Raw genomic sequence first — 19,816 nt, forward strand, 5'->3', positions numbered from 1 at the left:
ATTAGAAATTCTTGTGTTATCTGTGACAGGCTCGACTCCACCTTGTCTAACCCAACTGTATAGCATCAGAAAATGCTGCGTTAAGCCTCTTAGATGAACCAGCTTCGCTGTTTCCTGAAGAAGCACTGATACGTAAAATTCGCAACCTGTTCTGTGTTTCCTTTTTTTGCAATATTTCGCTTATGATCCACTCATCACTGTTGGGGACTTCGTTAGCGCATGTGCACGACGGTAATTCATTTAAAGACGTTTCTAGAGGGTGCACTTGCAGTTTTGTTTTCAAGGAGCACCGAGCTATTGGCAAGAGCAGTTTTGGTAGTTAGGTAAACACAGACGGCTACGTTACAGCGCAAAACTGTGACGCGGGCGCCGCACTGACCAGCCGACAAAAACTCGTGACGTAGGTTTGTTTACGCTAGCACCGCGTTGTTATCGGCGTCGCGAAGTGTTCTCTATCTCGCTCAGACGAATGGCTTGTGCATAAAAAATCATTTTGAAAATGTTCTAGGCCTTGATGTGTTGTAGATGCTGTATTACGCCTCATAAATCTATCGCACTCATTACCTCACCTTCGAAATTTTGTGGCAGTGCTCCTCTTTAATGATATACGTGGCTAGTGTAAACTTCGCCCCTCCCTTCATTTTTTAAATCGCTTTGTCTATCAGTGTTGCGCAGGCAACGCCAGAGGTTAGGACCTGGAAGGTGGCAAACTTCCTGCAGGCCGCCTGGACCACAGCCGCTGACACGCATTCTGATATCTCTGTGATAGCTGGATGTGATGTCTGTGATAGCCTTTTGCTTTCGTTATCCGGCTTGGCATTTGCGTGGGCGAAACACTGCCACAAAAAAGAAGGTGTGCTAGCTTTTTGGGGTGGTTGTTGGTGAGACAGAAGTTTTGAAGGCCGCAACCAAAGATCCCAACAGCAGTAACGCCATGTCCAAGAACAGCTCCGAAAGCTCACATTCACAATTACCAGCTGGCCTGAATGCACCACAATACGGCATGATGGTACCAAAGCGCAAATTTGTCGGGGGAATCTCTGGAAATAAAACCGAATCTAAACACTACAAGCTCTTTTCACACTACGGAACGGTGACCAATGTAAAGATCAAACTAGACAGAGCTGGAGTGTCCAAAGGGTATGGATTTGTGACGTGTGAGACATATAAAGATGCCCAGAGGGCACAAGCATCAGGAAACATTATTCTCAGGGAGCGCAGACTCAACATCGCTCCAGCAATCAGAAAGCAGCCATTTTCAAGGGTGTACGACCCAACCCAGTAAGTCTAGCCAGGGACGACTCTGTACTAAAATGGCGTGCCGTGCATGTACCATAATGACACTGCCTTCTTCCTTCCTGATGCACTTACATATCAGTACTCGCCCACTGAAGCTACTCAGACGTCGACGGCAGCTGTTGATACAGCCAATACAGCTATATATCGGGAAACCCTGTTGTGTATCCGCTATCCGTCTATTTCCAACAGCAGGCCCTCAAGTACCGCAATGCGTGGAATGCACCTAGTGGTGGACAGTGCAGGTGGGCCCCACTTTCTACAAGCCACCCTGCCACCGCACACCCGGCCTACCTCTATCTCACCACCTTGGTGAGCCTGGGGAGTGGTTTTAGGCCGGCATCCAACAAAATCCAGGAGTACCACGACCCAGCCATTGTGGAGACTGGCTCTGAGGTAGGTGCCGCCATGATGCCGAGCACAACAACGCGCAAGCAAGATGAAAGTTACGGCACCCCGTCCTCTCTCCTTGCCTCCGCCCCAACATCAGTGTTGTTGGACACCTTCATGGCGAAACTCTGCCACAATTTTTTTTGCCTAACCGAAAGCCAGTCGTGTCACCATAGCGACCTAACGTTGGCTTGGCTTGAAATATAAGGCGTTGTTCGCCTAACCTGTGCGTACGGTGTGTTTCTCTTGCTAGTTTTTAATTTGCCACGTAAGATATCAGTTGTGGTTTGGTTCCGGTTTCTCGTCTGGTTAAATAGGCAGCTTTACACTTCATCACAGCGGCGGGTGACGCTAAGTTTTGCGAAGAGTGTTGTTTATTTTTAGTAGGCGTTACTGCACTGTTTAGATTTTGCTCGTCCCAGTTCAACAGGTGATGCATTTTTCATAGGCAACTGTCAACAACAAGCCTATATTGGGGCATACGCTGTCATCTTGAACACCATGTGCTATTGTGTTCAATGTGGAAGACCTCTGGATTAAAGTGCCACTCCGAATTTCTTAATTTTATTATTATGTTTTGTCTGACGGGAACAGTAATCGTGATGTTATGCGGCGTTCAGCGGCTATAATAATTCAGACTAGAAGTTTACACGGGGAACCTGTTAAATACTGAACGTTTGTCGAAGATCAGGTGCTATCAAAATGTTTTTACCATTATTGTTGGTAGTCGTGCGTTTATGTGATTGTTGTGTTTTTTGCTCACTGGCTGTTATGCTATTTTGTTTTCTTTACACATGTCGTGTTCTGAATTTCGGGCATTGTTGTAGTTCATATAAAAGTTCCTGCATCAATCGCTCAACTGTGTGCAGTCGTTTTTCTTCCAGTCTCGTGTACTTTACACGAACCGACGAGTCCGGCTGTTATATTAGTTAAGCGATTAGTATCACAGCACGTGTGCGTATATTAACGTGATTGAGTTGAAGAGCTCATTTGGCATAAATGCATGCGTTGGCGTCGTTGGCTGAGGCGAAAAATAATCTCGTCTGTGACCGAAAAATTGATAACAAATCCCTCGTACCTTAGGAATCGATGTTCTGCGAAGCTTGGGGAGGGAAGGCGACCGTGGTGTAATTTTTAATTTAGTGAGACCCTAATACGACGCTAAAATGTCAACAAATGTACGCACGTGCGTGTGTTGAACAGTCGCATATATTTTATGTAACCAGTCGTTTGTGGTTTCGTAACAATGTCAACAGCTACGTTAGTGTTACGAACACTGGATAAGTAGCGCTTTTGCTTGCGAGTATGGTAGCCACATAGAGCAACTTTGGTGGATGGTTCTTAACCTACAATGGACGTTAAGCTGGCGTATGCCTGTATCATAGGAGTGCACGTGCATGTAATGTTTAACAAATTAAAGGGACACTAAAAGCAACCATCAAGTCGACGTTGATTGCTGAAATAGCAGTTCAGAAACGTGGTAGTGTTACTTTTGTGCCAACTAAGGGCTTATTTCGAAATAAAATCACCTTTTAGTGGTCCGCATCGGGTTAGCACGTTTCATATTACCCGCCTCAGGAAGCAGAACTACGCACGTCACTGTTGTCGGGCTTAACGTTGCCCGCTTTGCGGCGCGGCTGCCAACTCTAGTCGCAGCAGAACGAAAGCAGTGGGAGCCAGAGCAGAAACAACGGCCATTGATCAATTTCTTGCCATTGGCACCGAGATGGCAGACGTGTTTTGGTTCAACTGGGCCCCGCTAGATGACACGACATTCCAGTTTAGCTAGAGTAACCATCTACAGTTACGCTCCCGAAGGGGCATCGGCGTAAGCAGGCGTTTAGTTGTGTAGCGACACCACGGACCCGAGCTATTAAGGGTAACAACAAGTGCTTTGTCGAAATATGCAACAATCATTTGCTTATCCCTGTTTCCAGTCGTTCATACATTTTTAACCTGTTATTATACATTTCGCCTGTTACGCCATGCCCCGGTTTCTCAAGAATGTCCCGCGAAGTGCGTTCGTCGCTCAAGTAGGACTAATAGACACAGCCATTAAATTGCTACGAACGTCGTCACGCGTTTGGCTGCAGAAACGCGGACAGCTTCTGCAGCCAAATTAGCCAATAATTTTAAGTGAGCGCATACAAAGAATCAGGGGCACAAATCTTCCTTGTCTGTGTTGCTTATGAACCAAGAAAAAACATTTTTACGAACTGTTATCTAGAAAAACGAACTTGTACCCTTGCCAATCGGATAGTGCATCATGCTGAAATTTCTTGTCATCTTTGATTTTAAGCCTGAAAGAACACCATCCCAAGAAAAAACACGGACAGAGTTCCCTCTTGATTGCATTCTCATCCACCTTAAGGAGCCGCGTAAGATTGTAGTTGGCACAGGACATTTCCACAGGCGCAAAATTTTGGAAAAGAAAAACATGCATCACTATACTGGGATGTTATTGCTGATCTTCTGAGGATCAGCGATGATGTGGCTCAAGTCGTTGCTGCCAACGTAAACCACCGCGAAGTCCCGGTGGCTGAAGTGCATTGTACCAAGAGCTCTGAAAAGATAAGTAGCGTCATTACCACTGAAAATGATTGAGCGTGAATCGACTGACAGGAGCCGGCGGGACCTTGTGAAGAATTTAACCTGACTGACGCCGAGTACGACGCCTCATACTGACATCATTGGCATGAGAGAACACAACACACGGCTACTAAAACAAGTGTAATGCAGGTCGATACACTGAATCTTTACGCACGTACCACGTGCCTGCCTAGGCTGCCAGCTGGCGCAGAAGGCAGAGGGATACACCAGAAAAAAGTGTCACCTAAATGTGTGATGTCAGTAAGTCCAATGTTCCATCGGCGAAGCTCATCACCTACACATGCTGCCCCTTGAAGCTAAGCCGCTGGCGCGCTTGTATTTAGGTGATGTGTGAAAGTGCACAGTACGATTTTTGTCAAATCATTGCCCCGTTGACGTCAATGTCAACTTTGCCTCCGGACGATATGGCCCAAGCTACCGATTCTGTTATGCCGCCCGGTGATGACGCCGCAGACGCAAGTCGTGCTAGCATTAGCGATTCTTGAGAATTATCGGCTAGTGTGTGTCATCACTCAATGCTGAAGCGAGTCCTGCGTTTTCATGTGATTGTTGCAGCAAGGGGCTTTCCAACATTAGCAACCTGAACCAATGGAACTCAACAGAGTTCACCAACGCGCACCTTCATAACTTGGATCCCGATCTGCAGGTTCGTCTTCCCTCAGGGATATCTCGAGCTGATGAGACTCTTCCATGCCGCCTGTGGCTCACAGTGGCCTTCGCGAACGCATACTCCTATGTCATTGGAATGGCCAGCTTTTCTTTATGCACTTACTACAGCTGCGAAGAAACCATCGCGCACTTTCTATGTCAGTGCACCCATTTCAACGCGCCAAGACAAGAAGTGACTGCAGCTCTGCATTCACTGGTATCGGCCTTTGTCGGAACAAAGGATTCTAGGTAATTGGCTGAGCCCATACTCAGCTTAGAAGGCTTTGAAAGCTTTGCTGCGCTTTTTGCGGACAACTGGCCTTAGAAACCGACTCTAGTGTCTTATACTCTTAGATGTTGCCTTTGCTCTGTCACTATTTTATGTATTTTTTTCTATCTCTCTTTTCGCAACATTTATTTTTATCATCTTTTATTGCCCTCATCCCTTTCCCCAGCACAGGGTAGCCAGCCGGTCTAAAAACTGGCTAACCTCTCTGTCCTTCCGCTTAAAATTTCCTCCTACTCTTCCTGTACAGACACGTCAGGCATATGCATGGCAAAGACGCCTTGCAACTTTTTAGAAACAACCCAGACCGGAGCCACAGCAGGAAATGTTTGCTGACGCGCGACCTGTGCTCTATGAATTTGATAAAGTTGAATGCCCTGCTTCAACACCACGTCAAGGAACGTGGTTTCAAGGAAGAGATGGAGAGCCTGGTGTTCGTGACAACGCAAGGTAGGTGTGAACTCTTGTAGAGTTCATGCTTGAAGGGCCCCTAGGCTATTCACATGTCGAAAATGCTCGAATCTGTGACCTTATAGCAGCGACAATTTTTCAAAATGGCACCGTAACAAGACGTGTTACAGCGCTCGTTTCACTCCGTTATTCGCTACGTTCTGTTCGTCAGTTCTTCTGTTTTCTTCGCGGAGTGCTCTTCGCGGCATAGAGAAAAAGCTGGGAGCGCGCGAAAAACGAAAAAAAAACGTTATTGTTGGTGCGCCTACCTTTACTGTACGCCTACCTTTTAAAGAATAGAAATAAAAAAATTTGCGCACTATCCTGCTAGTAGTAAGTGTGCAGCATTATCAGCCCCGAATTTGTACAAAAACTGGCATTCCCAGCATGTAGCTCATATATCTAATTTTTCTTTTTTCAACTGGAGAGACACACTACTTCGATAGAATGAGAAAATGAGCAAGATAGCTGTGATGTGATACTGATTCATCATTATCAGCCTTACCATTCCCACTGCAAGGCAAAGGCCTCTCTGATGCAGTGGCGGATACTGAGGTGTGGGCAGGGTAGTGGCGATCACCTTCTTTACCCCACAGGTTATGTCGGCACCCCCACTCTCTCCAGCGCATGTCATCTACTTCCTATCACCACTTATAGATATTAAATGGGACCACTGTGAGCACAGATTCACAGAGTAATTATACTCCCACTGGGTTCTCGTGCTACTAAAAAAGATTCAGGACCCCTGCCATTCCTTCCGATGTTACCTTAGGCGACCCCCCCCTCCTAAGATGAGCCACTGAATCCACCCATGCTCTCATGTTCCAGCAATCGACCCAATATCTTGTGTTTTCAGCTGCCGTGCGATACCTGCAGAATTCTTAATTTCATTTGTCCGCCTAATTTCCTGTCTCTCACGCCTCTGGCCAGTTGTCACACAGGTCCCGTTAATTCGGGGGGCGATCGCCGGGCTAATTCCAAGGGCCGAAGTATCGGCCCCCCGAACCGCACCACGAAAGCGTGGACAATTTAGAAGTGGTCCTTTTCGGCGCGCCAGCAGACGCCGACTCTGGCCCAAAGAACAAGTCAGAGCCGAAAGTTGATAAACAAACAAAATAATATTCTCAATAATGGCAGATCGAAAACAAATACACAAGAATGCACACTCCACAATAGTTGCAAACAATATGTCACCAATCAAACAACTTACTACACAGTACAATCAGCCACACTCGAAAAAACGGACACAGACAACAATACGCACTACAATGCAGTCGCATGCATTGAACAACCAAGACACTTAAAGACTAAAGAGATAGAAAACCTATTCAATCCGAAGTTCTTGGAACCAAAAGTCTGGATGATACTCTTCCGAGAATCACTCACTCAAAGTCCTGCGTTGTTGTCGTTCCGTCGCCCCCGAAGTTTCTCTTCCAGGAAACCTCGCCGAAGTTTCTTTTCCTGGAAACCTCGAGTCTTCAATTGGCCACTCTCCAAGCTTTAAACTTCTTCATCGGAAACACGTTGGCTTCACACACGCAGCTGTTGCCACGCGTCTTCGCTCGATAGCGGTAAACACACACTCTTGCCTGTAGCTCGAGCCTTCACCCCTCAGGTGGAAATCATCTTCTCCTGCTTTGTCTCTATGGACAAAACCTTCGCCGACTACACGGCGGAATCCATACGCGCTCTGGCGCTAACTTCCGTCTTCTCCTCATCTCTCATCTCGGCTGCTCGATTAAATACCTTCCGCGCGAGGTTACAGAAGGCTCTCGTCATTTCGTCAGCACGATACGCAGCGAAGGCTGGGGAGAGGGCGAGACGGCTCGAAGGCCATCCGCGATGGATGACTCAACCCAGCCTCACCACGCCCCTTTCCATCTAGAAAGTTGGAGTGCTTGCTCGGCCGCCGTTGTGGGGTGAGGAGGTTCGTAGGCGAATCTACGCTTCCGAGGGAGAGAGTGGTGACCGGGGAGTCTGGATGTTTGTTGACCTCGCGGCGTCACTCCGGCGTTTCGTCGCGAGGAGTTGGCAGTGCGCTCTTTTTGAGCGCTCGTTCTGTGACTCTGCCCCCCACTTTAAGAATATTATCTCATAATATTCAAAACCACACAAACGAGCGCGAACAGTCACCACACACTCTGAAAGACTGTAACACAAACCGTCGCTCATGACACTTCACATTCACAATACATCGCTAAATACAATTGTACATTGTAATTCCATTCCGCAACACATGAAATATAGCCACATGTACATGAATGCAACACTCCATCAAATATTCCAAACAATACAAATGTACAAAGTTCTCAGTACCACAATTGTACAATACTATACATCACGTCACAGCACAAACACTTCGACACTTGTGACACAGGATAACAAGAACATTAACACAATATATAGCACTCAGCCCTGCCAAACACAATTCGATTCCACCTCAGCACCTATCCTGTGCATTTCGAGCGGCGCTTGCGCCCTTTCTTGCGGTGCTCTCTCAATCTCTTCTTATTGTTTTTGCTCGTTTTGTTCCGGCGAGCCTCTTCCAACGACGGTATCTCAGGCAGCGTGTCAGCCATCGTTGTCACTTCCGACACTGCTAACGGGTCATGACGCTCAACCGATCCTGCCCGGTTATTCACCCGCTTGTTCACGTCCCGACATTAGGCCTGGCTGGCAGACTCCGTCACCTTTACACTGTCGCTCGGTTGAGGTCGTGCCGACGTAATTCCAGCTGCCCAGCGCGTGAACTCATTCAACACGATCATCTTCTCATTCACTGTCTCTTGCACCGTGGCTTCACCTTGGACTCGAGTGAGATTCGTCACGGGATGCTCCTCCACTGTATCTCGCGGCCGCTGGGTTGGCGAGGGCTATATCTTCGGGTCTTCCCCCAAACGTTCTGGATCATTCGGCCCTCGCGCGCCGTCGATGTTTCCGATGACGAGGTCGTACAGGGGGGTCGTCATGCATAAAGCAGTAACCTTCCCGCTGAAGTACGGGGTTTCAACCTCAATTTCTGCTTCGGGAAGCATCCGAACCGTACGGTCAATTAGGCAAATTGGTTTAGTTTTGCCTGTTAACTCACTCTCCCGCACCAAAGTTCTTCGCACGATAACAGTGGAGCTACCGGTATATCTTAAAACCGTAATCTTTTTGTCCGCAACTTTTCCAGGCAGCGTTGGCATTCCCTTCCAAACACCGGTTGGCTGTTTTGTCATTACAGCACCCACAATAGGGATTTTCTCCCCATTTTCAACTCTACAAATCCGTCGGTGACGGCCTTATCATCGGATTTCGGTCCTGCTAGCACACAGGATACCTGGTGAGTTTGACTCGCTCCATTTCGACATGCGTCTGCTTTGTGCCCAGTCTGACCACACTTGAAACATTTTACAACCGTGGGGCTCGTGAAGTTAGTTCGGCAGTTTTTAGCACGGTGACCCACTCGGTTACACAGAAAACATCGCGGAACATTCTCGGGTGCACGCTTCTTCTGTTCGGGTTCCGAATTTTTCGAGTCTTCGGGACACTCCTTCTTGACCTTGGCCAAATTAGTCCCACCTTGCGCTTCCAAGAATTGATCAGCCAATTCGAGCATGCCTTCAAGTGACTCAGCCTTCCTCTCTTTCAAGTACAGCGACAGGCTTAGGTGGCAACTAGTAAGAAATTGTTCTCTAATTAAGAGCTCTCTAAGCTCATCGTACTCCTGCGCTGTCCCTGAAAGTTCAATCCATCTGTCGAAATAATGGCAAAGTCGGGCGGCATACTGCGTAGCCGTCTCACCATCAGCAGGCTTTCCTGTCTGAAATCTGTCCTGAAATCCTTCCACAGAAAATCTAAATCGCTTCAGCAAAGCAGCTTTCACCTTTGCATAGTTGGCTGCATCGGTCGGCGTCAGCCTGCCGTACACACTGAGCACTTCACCACTCAAGCAAATACTCAAAGCAGTTGCCCATTGATGTTCCGGCCAATTCTGGCTCCTCGCAATCGTCTCAAACCAGTGAAAATATGCGTCAAGGTCGTCCTTCCTTTCATCAAACGCTACAAGCAGCTTGCTTGGGTTCTAGCGGAAACCAAGATCTTCCCGTTCGCGGCTTTCAATCCTAGCTTGGATGGGAGTTTTACTTCGCTGTTGCAAACGGAGGCGCTCGAGTTCCATTTTGTGCTGCCGCTGCCGTTCCCTTTCAGCCATCTCCGCTTCTCTTTCTTCTTTCGCCCTCTCAGCTGCCAGTCTTTCTCTCTCCATCTCCAACTTCAATTGTTGCTCTCTTTTTCCATCAGTGGTCGCTCCTTTGCCTCTCTTTCTTCTCTCGCCCTTTCGGCTGCCAACTTTTCTCTCTCCATCTCCAACTTCAATTGTTGCTCTCTTTCTTCCTTCAGCTGTCGCTCCTTTGCCTCTCTTTCTTCTCTCGCTCTTTCGGCTGCCAAATTTTCTCTCTCCAGCTCCAACTTCAATTGCTGCTCTCTCTCTTCCTTCAGCTGTCGTTCTTTTGCCTCTCTTTCTTCTTTCAGCTGTCGCTCCTTTGCTTCTCTTTCTTCTCTCGCCCTTTCAGTGGCCAGCTTTTCTCTCTCCAACTCAGCTGCTTTTTCTTCCTTGGCCCTCTCAGCTGCCAACCTCTCTCGTTCCAACTCAGCTGCTTTTTCTTCCCTGGCCCTTTCAGCTGCCAACCTCTCTTGTTCTAACTCAGCTGCTTTTTCTTCCTTGGCTCTCTCCGCTGCCTCTTTTTCCTTCTGGCTTACCTACTTCCGTAGTTCGGCACCAGAAAGACCCATCTTCTCACCAAGAGCAACTAACATTTCGAGATCCATGGTGTCTCGCAAATAAAGTCTTGCCGCGTGTAAAAAGTATCTGCCTAAATCAGTCTATCGGAACACTCCCCTGCACTTGTTAACTAGAACACAGAGCAACACACAAAATCGTCCCGATATCACTATCAACAACTCGAGGCTCTTTCTCACTACTTTGGACACACTGTGCACCAAAAGGTCCTGTCGCAGACGCCAGATTAATTGTCACACAGGTCCCGTTAATTCGGGAGGCGATCGCCGGGCTACTTTCAAGGGCCGAAGTATCGGCCCCCCAAACCGCACCACGAAAGCGTGGACAATTTAGAAGTGGTCCTTTTTTGCGCGCCAGCGAACGCCGGCTGTGGCCCAAAGAACAAGTCAGAGCCGAGAGTTGATGAACAAACAAAATTATATTCTCAATAATGGCAGATCGAAAACAATACACAAGAATGCACACTCCACAATAGTTGCATACAATATGTCACCAATCAAACAACGTACTACACAGTACAATCAGCCACACTCGAAACAACGGACACAGACAACAATACGCACTACAATGCAGTCGCATGCATTGAACAACCAAGACACTTAAAGACTAAAGAGATAGAAAACCTATTCAGTCCGAAGTTCTTGGAACCAAAAGTCTGGATGATACTCTTCCGAGAATCACTCACTCAAAGTCCTGCGTTGTTGTCGTTCCGTCGCCCCCGAAGTTTCTCTTCCAGGAAACCTCGCCGAAGTTTCTTTTCCTGGAAACCTCGCGTCTTCAATTGGCCACTCTCCAAGCTTTAAGCTTCTTCACCGGAAACACGTTGGCTTCACACACGCAGCTGTTGCCACGCGTCTTCGCTCGATAGCGGTAAACACACACTCTTGCCTGTAGCTCGAGCCTTCACCCCTCAGGTGGAAATCATCTTCTCCTGCTTTGTCTCTACGGACAAAACCTTCGCCGACTGCACGGCGGAATCCCTACGCGCTCTGGCGCTAACTTCCGTCTTCTCCTGATCTCTCATCTCGGCTGCTCGATTAAATACCTTCCGCGTGAGATTCCAGAAAGTTTTCATCATTTCGTCGGCGCGATGCGCAGCGAAGGCTGGGGGAAAGGGAGAGATGATACGGGGGCCGTCCGCGATGGATGGCTCAACCCGGCCTCACCACGACCCTTTCCATCTAGAAAGTTCGAGTGCTTGCTCGGCCACCGTTGTGGGGTGAGGAGGTTCGTCGGCGAATCTACGCTTCCGAGGGAGAGAGTGGCGCCCGGGGAGTCTGGATGTTTGTTGACCTCGCGGCGTCACTCCGGCGTTTCGTCGCAAGGAGTTGGCGGTGCGCTCTTTTTGAGCGCTCGTTCTGTGACACCAGTCTTGGAATGCAGTCAGCTTGCGAATGGTTATCCTGCGATTATCCTGCCTACGTGCTACGTTCCCGGCCCATGTAAGTACATTTCTTTATTTTAGCTATGGTATCCTTAACGCCCGTTTGTTCCCCGACCAACTCTGCTTTCATCCTGTCTTAAGGTTGCAGCTATCATTCATCACTCGCTGTGTCGTCCTCAATTTAAATTGAACCCTCTTTGTAAGCCTCCCGGTTTATGCTCTATCTACTTCTTATTTGGCAACAGTTATATGGAACTGTGGTTACTTCTATAATGTTGTGCTCAGTTATTGGTCTGACCTCGTTTCTACCACAAGCACTGGTAACCTAAATGTATACCTCATTTCGCGGTACATTTGATGAGCAACCAGCTTTATAATTATTTCTGGCGATTGCATCGATTGTTGTCTCTGAAATATTTCATAATAGACAATAATTTCTATGAGAGGCTTTGACACTGCTTTTCAACTTCAGGACTTGTTAGGCTAATTTTGCATCTGCTCCTGCAACGCCAATAGCTGCTCTCCAAAAGTGCGTTTGTTTTTCTGCTCGAAAACACTTATGGCTGCTCCAAAGTTATACTTGTTCTGCTCTAAAGGCTGCTCCAAAAAGTAAAAAGTCAATGCCACCACTGCATTGTTGGCCGCGGTGGCATTTTTCACTCGATGCGTGCGTTTAAGCGTGAAAAATAGCGGGGGTGGTTTGGTGCCCGTTAATTTATTATACAAGTGCTCGCGGAATAATTCGATACACTGAAAACACTGCCGCTTGCTGGCGAAACGCACCTGTGGACAAATACTTGCAAGGTCTGCGCATGCGTGGTCTACCTAGCAAGCAAGTTTATCACCCTAGTGCATCTAGATTGGCGTTGTCTCCCTCCGAAAACGTTGCACTCAGTGCGGTTCAACAAGGGCTCACAGAGAGGGGCGTTTAGCATGCTGTGCTCTGTAATTAATAGGCGCGAAAACTAGTCGATTCCTTGTGGCGTGCACTCGCTATTATCAGCATCCATTCTAGAAGACCACCTGCGAGTAAGGCGGCGTGGCTACAACGGTATCGCTGCGTTTTTTAAACTGCATTAGTCTATTTTGTGAAGTATTGATTCTTGCTTCAATTATCTGGCAATCCATGTTTCTGCTAGCGTGAATATACGAGGACGATTCCTACTATCCCACACTTTCTTACATGGGTTTCTGATATCGCCATTCAAACATTTTGGAAAGGTTAATAAGGTGTCATGTTTGTGAATGCCGATTTCAGGCAAAGGACTGATTTCACGCGTACTTCAATAAGCTCCACACTACTCCAGCGTTTTTTATTCGTGCACCACATATCATGGTCGGCACATATTCGTGCATCAATCAATTGCAGAATCGGGGCACTTGGTAATGACTTTTTTTACGTATTATTCGCGTGTCATAGTTAGTTGCCACAGACATTCATTTTCTTCTCTGCTGAGGTAGTACACAATGCTGCTCAGTGATGGCATGTCTCAGCTAAATAAATAGCATCAAAGGATAGATATATTTATAACAGGAGGAACACGGCTTATTTTTTTATACAAAACAAAGAATCAAAATATATTTGTTTGGTCTATATGCCCATGGGTACATCAGATCAAAACGCCACCCTTTGCAGCGCTAGTTAGTCTCATTCGTTAAATATTCTGAAGAAATGATGAAAAAACAAAACAAAAAATCGACGCACTCGAACACGCATGCAAACACGAAGGCTCATTTTTCAACTTGAAGCATGCGCATACACAGCTTGTCACAGACACTAACCACCCAGCCCCCTTATCAAAGCGCTAAAAGGCACCTAGGGCTACCGTTTTGAAGGTAGCAACGCAACGCAAATCTACCTGCACTATAGGGAGCAACGCTTGCTTTCTAGAGAGACCGCGCACGCGCAGACCATCCTACTACTTTTTTTTAGGGCATGCTCGGCCACCGAGCGGCTGTGTGACCGGCGTTCCTAACTTTTTCTGAGAGCTCCTGTACACTACACTTTTTGAAATAGTCTATCTTTACGTGCTTCATTCAATATATTGCGAAATGTGTGATACGCAGCTGGTATCTAGCTGGGCGACCGCCACATTGAATGTTTGGCACTAATGTGTGTTCTGAGTGTCAGTTGCTTTTTGCTTTTCATTATTGCTTGGGAGTCATCTCAATACATAGTGCGCATTAACGTCACCATGGCCGCCATCTTTAGTACAAGCTAGTTCATATGCCACGTGACCTTCCCATTCAAATAAAACGTGCTAACATATTCACTCAAGCATATTTTGCTACCCCTAATGTGCTGGCCTACCTCGTTCCACCTCAAAACGTTCCAAAATATCTGTGTTACCTATATTCAAAGTACTTATCAAGTGGGGAGCACTTATGCCAAAGGGCAGTTTTTCAAATAGAAAAAAAAGTGCGGAGCATTTTAGGGGCCTGGCTTGTCGTCCATCCGTGGCTCTCGTGTGGTACTTTGACGCCCAGTATAGGCCATAACAAGGCTGACAATGCTCTGAACCAGGTTAAAAAGAATGAACAAGGTCTAAAAAAATAAAATAAAGGAACCTTGAAATGGTTTCGCTGATTTTGTACATATTGGGCTGGTATGATTTTGTCCACATTGGGCATTTGCAACCGCCAATTTTCAATACATGTCATACAAATGCAGGCAGCTGCATTATAGTATCCAATCAGATCAGGCAGCTAGCTGGTCTGATTGGACACGTCCAGTCAAGTCGCGAAGAATAAAATATGTTGGTGGTGTGGCGGCACCTGTCTGAACAGACAATATTTACTCTGTGAGCTTAGTCTCTGTTGCCAGATGGGAATCTGCCAGGTGCAGTGGGCCATTGTCTCTGAGATAGATGATTGATTGATATGTGGGGTTTAACGTCCCAAAACCACTATATGATTATGAGAGACGCCGTAGTGGAGGGCTCCGGAAATTTAGACCACCTGGGGTTCTTTAACGTGCACCCAATTCTGAGCACACGGGCCTACAACATTTGCGCCTCCATCGGAAATGCAGCCGCCGCAGCCGGGATTCGAACCCGCGCCCTGCGGGTCAACAGCCGAGTACCATAGCCACAAGACCACCGCGGCGGGGCGTCTCTGAGATAGCCTGCAGACAGGTTGCTCGCAGTCTTGGAAGCCATGACTGGGGTGAAGCTCAAAACGTCAAGTGCAGGCATGAAAGCGCTGCATTCACCAACATGCCATTAGTTGGAACATTCAAGGTTGTGGTGAGGAGAATGGTTTAGATATAATTTTCCCATGGCTTTGGTGCATGGTACATTACTTAATTTGGAGTGGGAATGATTTGAGGATGCTGCCTAAACGCTCACTATACTTCAAACAAATATTTTAGGGTTACAATAAGAAATAACCATAATTACGACGTGTGGCTGCACACAAAAGGCACAAAAAAGACACGAGCACTGAACTTCACACGTCTTTTTTCGTGTTAGCTTTTTTTCGTTCTTCCCGGTGTGAGTTGGCATACATCGCAATTATGACGAGCCATGTAGCCCACAAGTGCATTTTAAGCAAAAAATAACCAAAGGGTATTGTGATAATAGACTTGGGATTGCTAAAACATTTCATACAAGTGAAACAAAGCCTCACTAAGTGAGCACAAGTGCGAGAGCAGCACGTTAGAGAACAGGCAGTTCAGAGGCATGTGAATGAGAAATTGAGTGCATGCTTTGCCAGACAAAGTGAAAGCTGCAGCAATCCCTTTAATAAAGCATGTAAGAAGGGCAAAGACATCCAAATCGCTGGCACCTGAAAATTCAAGTGCGTATCAATGCTATGTTGTTTTTAGTTTTTGTAAATTAGGAGATTACTTCTACATCAAGTAAAAGTACTTTTATGTTGTTCTCTGTTTCAGAATTTTATACCTGGAAAGACAATACGGAAGGACAGACGGGCAGCATTTTCACTTTTTCGAGAGGAAAACGACGGCTGGATGGCAGAAAATGTCAAGCATTTTTTTAGTGCCACCGTCCTCGAAAATATGAGGGTGCTCCCGTGAACCAACAGCAGAGACGAAAGAAGACTCAAGGCAGCTGCAAAATAGGCCAACACTGTCTTGTATCACTGAAAGCAAGATAAAAAGACGGCAAAGTTTTAGTAACATTCCAAAAAATAACATTATGGCCATGGTGAAAATGTTGCTGAACACCAACGGCTCTGTGGTGCAGAAGCTTAAGGGCTTGCAGGCAAGAAATTTATTTTATTTAAATTTTTCATTTGGCCTCGCAGCATTATGTAATTGGCTCAATCTGTACACATTTGATTACTAGTTTGTTTCACTTCTCCATTAATTAAGCATGTGAGTCGTTGCTGCCCAGCATGCCATTAAGAGTTCTTTCTTAAATTAATCATTTGTGTACGCATTCTACACATTGTTGAACAAAGCTTGCACGAGATAGCGTTTCTAATATTGTGTTTGATGACAGCCTAAATATTGTGCGTATCGGGGGAAAGGTGTGGCTGTAAGGCATGTTGCGCCCTCTCGTGGTTCAAACAAAACAGACAGAAGTCCCGGGGAACACAATGCAATCGATTTCATGCAAACAGCTGAACCTGCTTGACCCAGCATCACAACTGCACTACGGGGACTACTGATGAGCAAGCAACAGAGTGAGGTGAGTACTGAAGAAGTGCAAGTGCGGTGTCTGAGTGGTGCCACTACAGGAGCTTTGAATCTGAGTAACCTGACAGTGCACAGGCTACTTAAGTGCCCAGCCAGTGAGTCATTAGCCACACCGTTACTACATACCACATGGCACTATCACACAAGTGTGAACGTGGTTCCCGCAAGGTCTAGATCTATTGTCAAGGGCTGCCTATAATTTGCTGGCTCATTTAGCCAAGTCTTAGCTCTCTTTATGTTCCCTACCGCCAAAACCAGATATATATATAAACTTTAGGCAGGTCATTTTCAAGTAAACTTTTCAATAAAGTTGCGTTAAATAATGTGTGGTGGTTAACTGTGGTGGAGGAAAAGTGACCTTCCACTAAAAAATGTATGGGCGTTTCTGAAGCCACTAATATTGAACTAATACTTACGGAAGTGAGGTAATTTACAAAAGCAAAAAAAGTTCTGCTTGGTGGAGGAAAACAGGCTTCCTCACGAGCACAATATGAACAGTAATTGAACAGATGTCAAAAAATGGCACACGCATTGTGTGTACAAGCTGCGAAATTGCAGCAATGTAGCCTGAATGGCATGTAGTGCTCACCCAAATTTATTCTTTTGATCTTTTCCCCTCTCTTATCAGGTCAGTTAGTTTGGAGAGTAGCTGCATAATTGCGGTAGAGTAGCACGAATGGCATGTGGTGCTCACCCAAACTTATTCTTTCGATCTTTTCCTCGTTTTTCAGGTCAGTTAGCTCAAGGAGGGCCCCCAAATACTATTGTATCCAAGATTCGGGCTTGAACTGCAGTGAGCAATAATGAGCCATTAAGATGGCAGCTTGTCACTACAAAGGACCTTCACAACATTCGATTTAAGTTTAATGACTTCAGAAGTGTTGAATTTTGGGTAACAGAAATGGAGGTACAAAGACACAACTCCCCTTTGCTATACTTAAAAAAGGAATATCAACTGTCAGACTATGAAGATGACTTTAAGCTTGCTCTTATGACTTTGCCTCAGCAGAAACTCCTTGAGAAGCTCGGTTCTGAGAAACATTGCATTGCCTGAACGCATGGCACAAATGCATACAAGTTTTTTCTCACGACCTTGCTCACAGTTACTGAAGAAGTATCTGATATGCCATGTGCCTACTTAATATCAGAGAGAGTAGACATAGAAACCGTAGTACGGTTTTCTGAGTACGGTTCCTTTCCTTCCCCCTCCATCTCTCTCTGTGTATCCTTCCTCTCACTAACGCATTGTTCCCGACCAGATGGCGCCTCCTGGCTCTGGCGGTTCGGTGTGAAGGGGGAAAAAGCTTTTAGGAAGTTTAAGCCTTCAACTACTGAGCGTCTCGTCGACATCTCGTCGTAGAAAGAGGGGCTCCGCGTATTGTTGCACAGGCTGGCAAGCGGGCGCAATGACAATTCTTGCCCGCTTCAGGATTACGCGAGCTGTAGGGGCCTCTCGACTGTGCACAAGGTTGCTGTTGGGCATGTCATGTTTGGCACAATTGATTTGATAGTGAGGTAAAAACAGAAACAGACGACAGGTGTACTTAGGAAGAGTAGTTACACTTGGAATTGTTTTGAGCTGTCCAGTGCCCTTCGCAGCTGCAGTGCCGTGCACTCAGATACTTTTTATTGTTGCCGCTATTGTTTTTATTGCTTTAATTGCTGCAAGTGTACCCGTATTCACAATTATTCCTCCATCTAGGGTGTTAAATTCGTGGATAAGATATGACTATCGTTGTTCACGTTCTCGGTCTGATTTAAATCACCTCTCTAAGAGCGTTACTGATAGTTTGTCGAATGCATGGTCGGGAAGATTGAGATGTTTTGATAGAGGTAGATTTGGGGTTGATTTCGCAGGGGCTCTGTGATTATTGAAGCGAATCCTAAAGGCGTTTCTGTTTGTCCGATGTACTGCATACCGCACACGTTGCATTCGAGTAGGTATACCACATTAGAGGAATCGCATGTTAGGTTTCGTCGTATGTTAATCGAAAACTGAGATTGTGTGTAGGTTGCTTCGTGTGTTTCCCGCATCGCCTTACATACAAGACATTGTGTTTTTAAACAAGGTCGGCATGCATTATTAGGGGGTGAGGTATTGATTTGAGAGTGGACAAGTGCGTCTTTGAGGTTGCGTGGTCGTCGGTAAACGATGCCAGGAGTGGATGCGGATGCGCGTTTCAGACGTTCACTTTATTCCGGAATGTTGTAATGTCGTTTAAGAATTTTGTTTACATTGGGGAAATTTGTGCTGTGAGTTAAGCAGAGGTTTGTTCGTTGTGGGTATTCTTGCGGTGGTCACTTCATAAGTAAGTCATCACGCTTCAGTTCTCTCGCTTTTTGAACGGCGCAATCAATTACTTGTGGGGGGTGTTTTCGTTTATCGAGCATAAGTTTTAGTCTCTGTGAGCTCATGTCAATATCAGCGTCTCTTGAGCAAATTCGCTTAAACCGGTGAGGCTGGCTGTATGAAATATTGTTTTTACAGAGGCGCGGGTGATCGCTTTGGTAATGGAGGTATTGTCGATTCGTTGGTTTGAGATATAGGAGTGTAGAAAGCTTGTCTTCTTCTATCGTTATGTTAGCATCAAGAAACTTTACGGTTGCTTGCGAGTAGGTGTGTGTGAAGTGTTTGTTCGGATGTACAGCATTGTAAGTGTCGATAAAGCTGGGAAGTTCATCCTCGCTGTGGGTACAAATAAGAAAGATTTCGTCAGTCAGTTGCACTGCAGAGAGCCGATGAATGCCTGTCAAAGTGTGGAAATACAAAAGAAACAAGCATACAATCTTACCATATGGCCGCTTCTTCTTTCCTATGCCCCAAGAAAGCGTGTAACACAGCAAAGCAGACTTAAGAGCTGACGTCTAACGACATAGATTTTTAAAATTTTTCTAACTTAATATCAATGTCACTCTGAATAAAGTTTCTGCAATAAATTTTCTTTTATACCTTCTAAACAAGTGCAAGCATGCATTAATAATTTGACTGCATCACCCCAGTGCATCAGCCTAAACATAAATCTTTATTTAAATATGCTCTTATACCAAACAGTGTTACAGAGGAGACAGGATAATACATTTACATTATAGAATAACATACAATGCTGCTTGAAAAAGATTTATGGTCTGAGTTGTTGACAACAAGGTGGGAAGGTGGTTCTATTTCAATGATCTCTTTAGCAGGAACGAATTGAAGACATGATTCATGTGGCAACATGACACTTCAATTTTGATGTCACTATCTATTTGCATTCAGGTGTCTTAAGTAGTCTCTCACCCGCACTTACACATGTTTCTACCTGTATGCAA

The 19,816-nt window shown here is 46.0% G+C and overlaps 1 protein-coding gene across 1 annotated transcript in view; it reads left to right on the forward strand.

The window, feature by feature from the left end:
• The first annotated feature begins 934 nt into the window (after positions 1-934).
• Positions 935-19,816, forward strand: part of LOC142775378 (uncharacterized) — a 28,707-nt gene continuing 9,825 nt past the window's right edge. The window contains 3 exon segments of the mRNA XM_075876742.1: positions 935-1,404; positions 1,437-1,790; positions 5,481-5,680. Of these exon segments, the coding sequence (XP_075732857.1) occupies positions 935-1,404; positions 1,437-1,790; positions 5,481-5,680 (1,024 nt within the window).

This window comes from Rhipicephalus microplus, chromosome X (assembly GCF_043290135.1).
Source record: "Rhipicephalus microplus isolate Deutch F79 chromosome X, USDA_Rmic, whole genome shotgun sequence".
In the NCBI taxonomy this organism is placed as follows: Eukaryota; Metazoa; Arthropoda; class Arachnida; order Ixodida; family Ixodidae; genus Rhipicephalus; species Rhipicephalus microplus.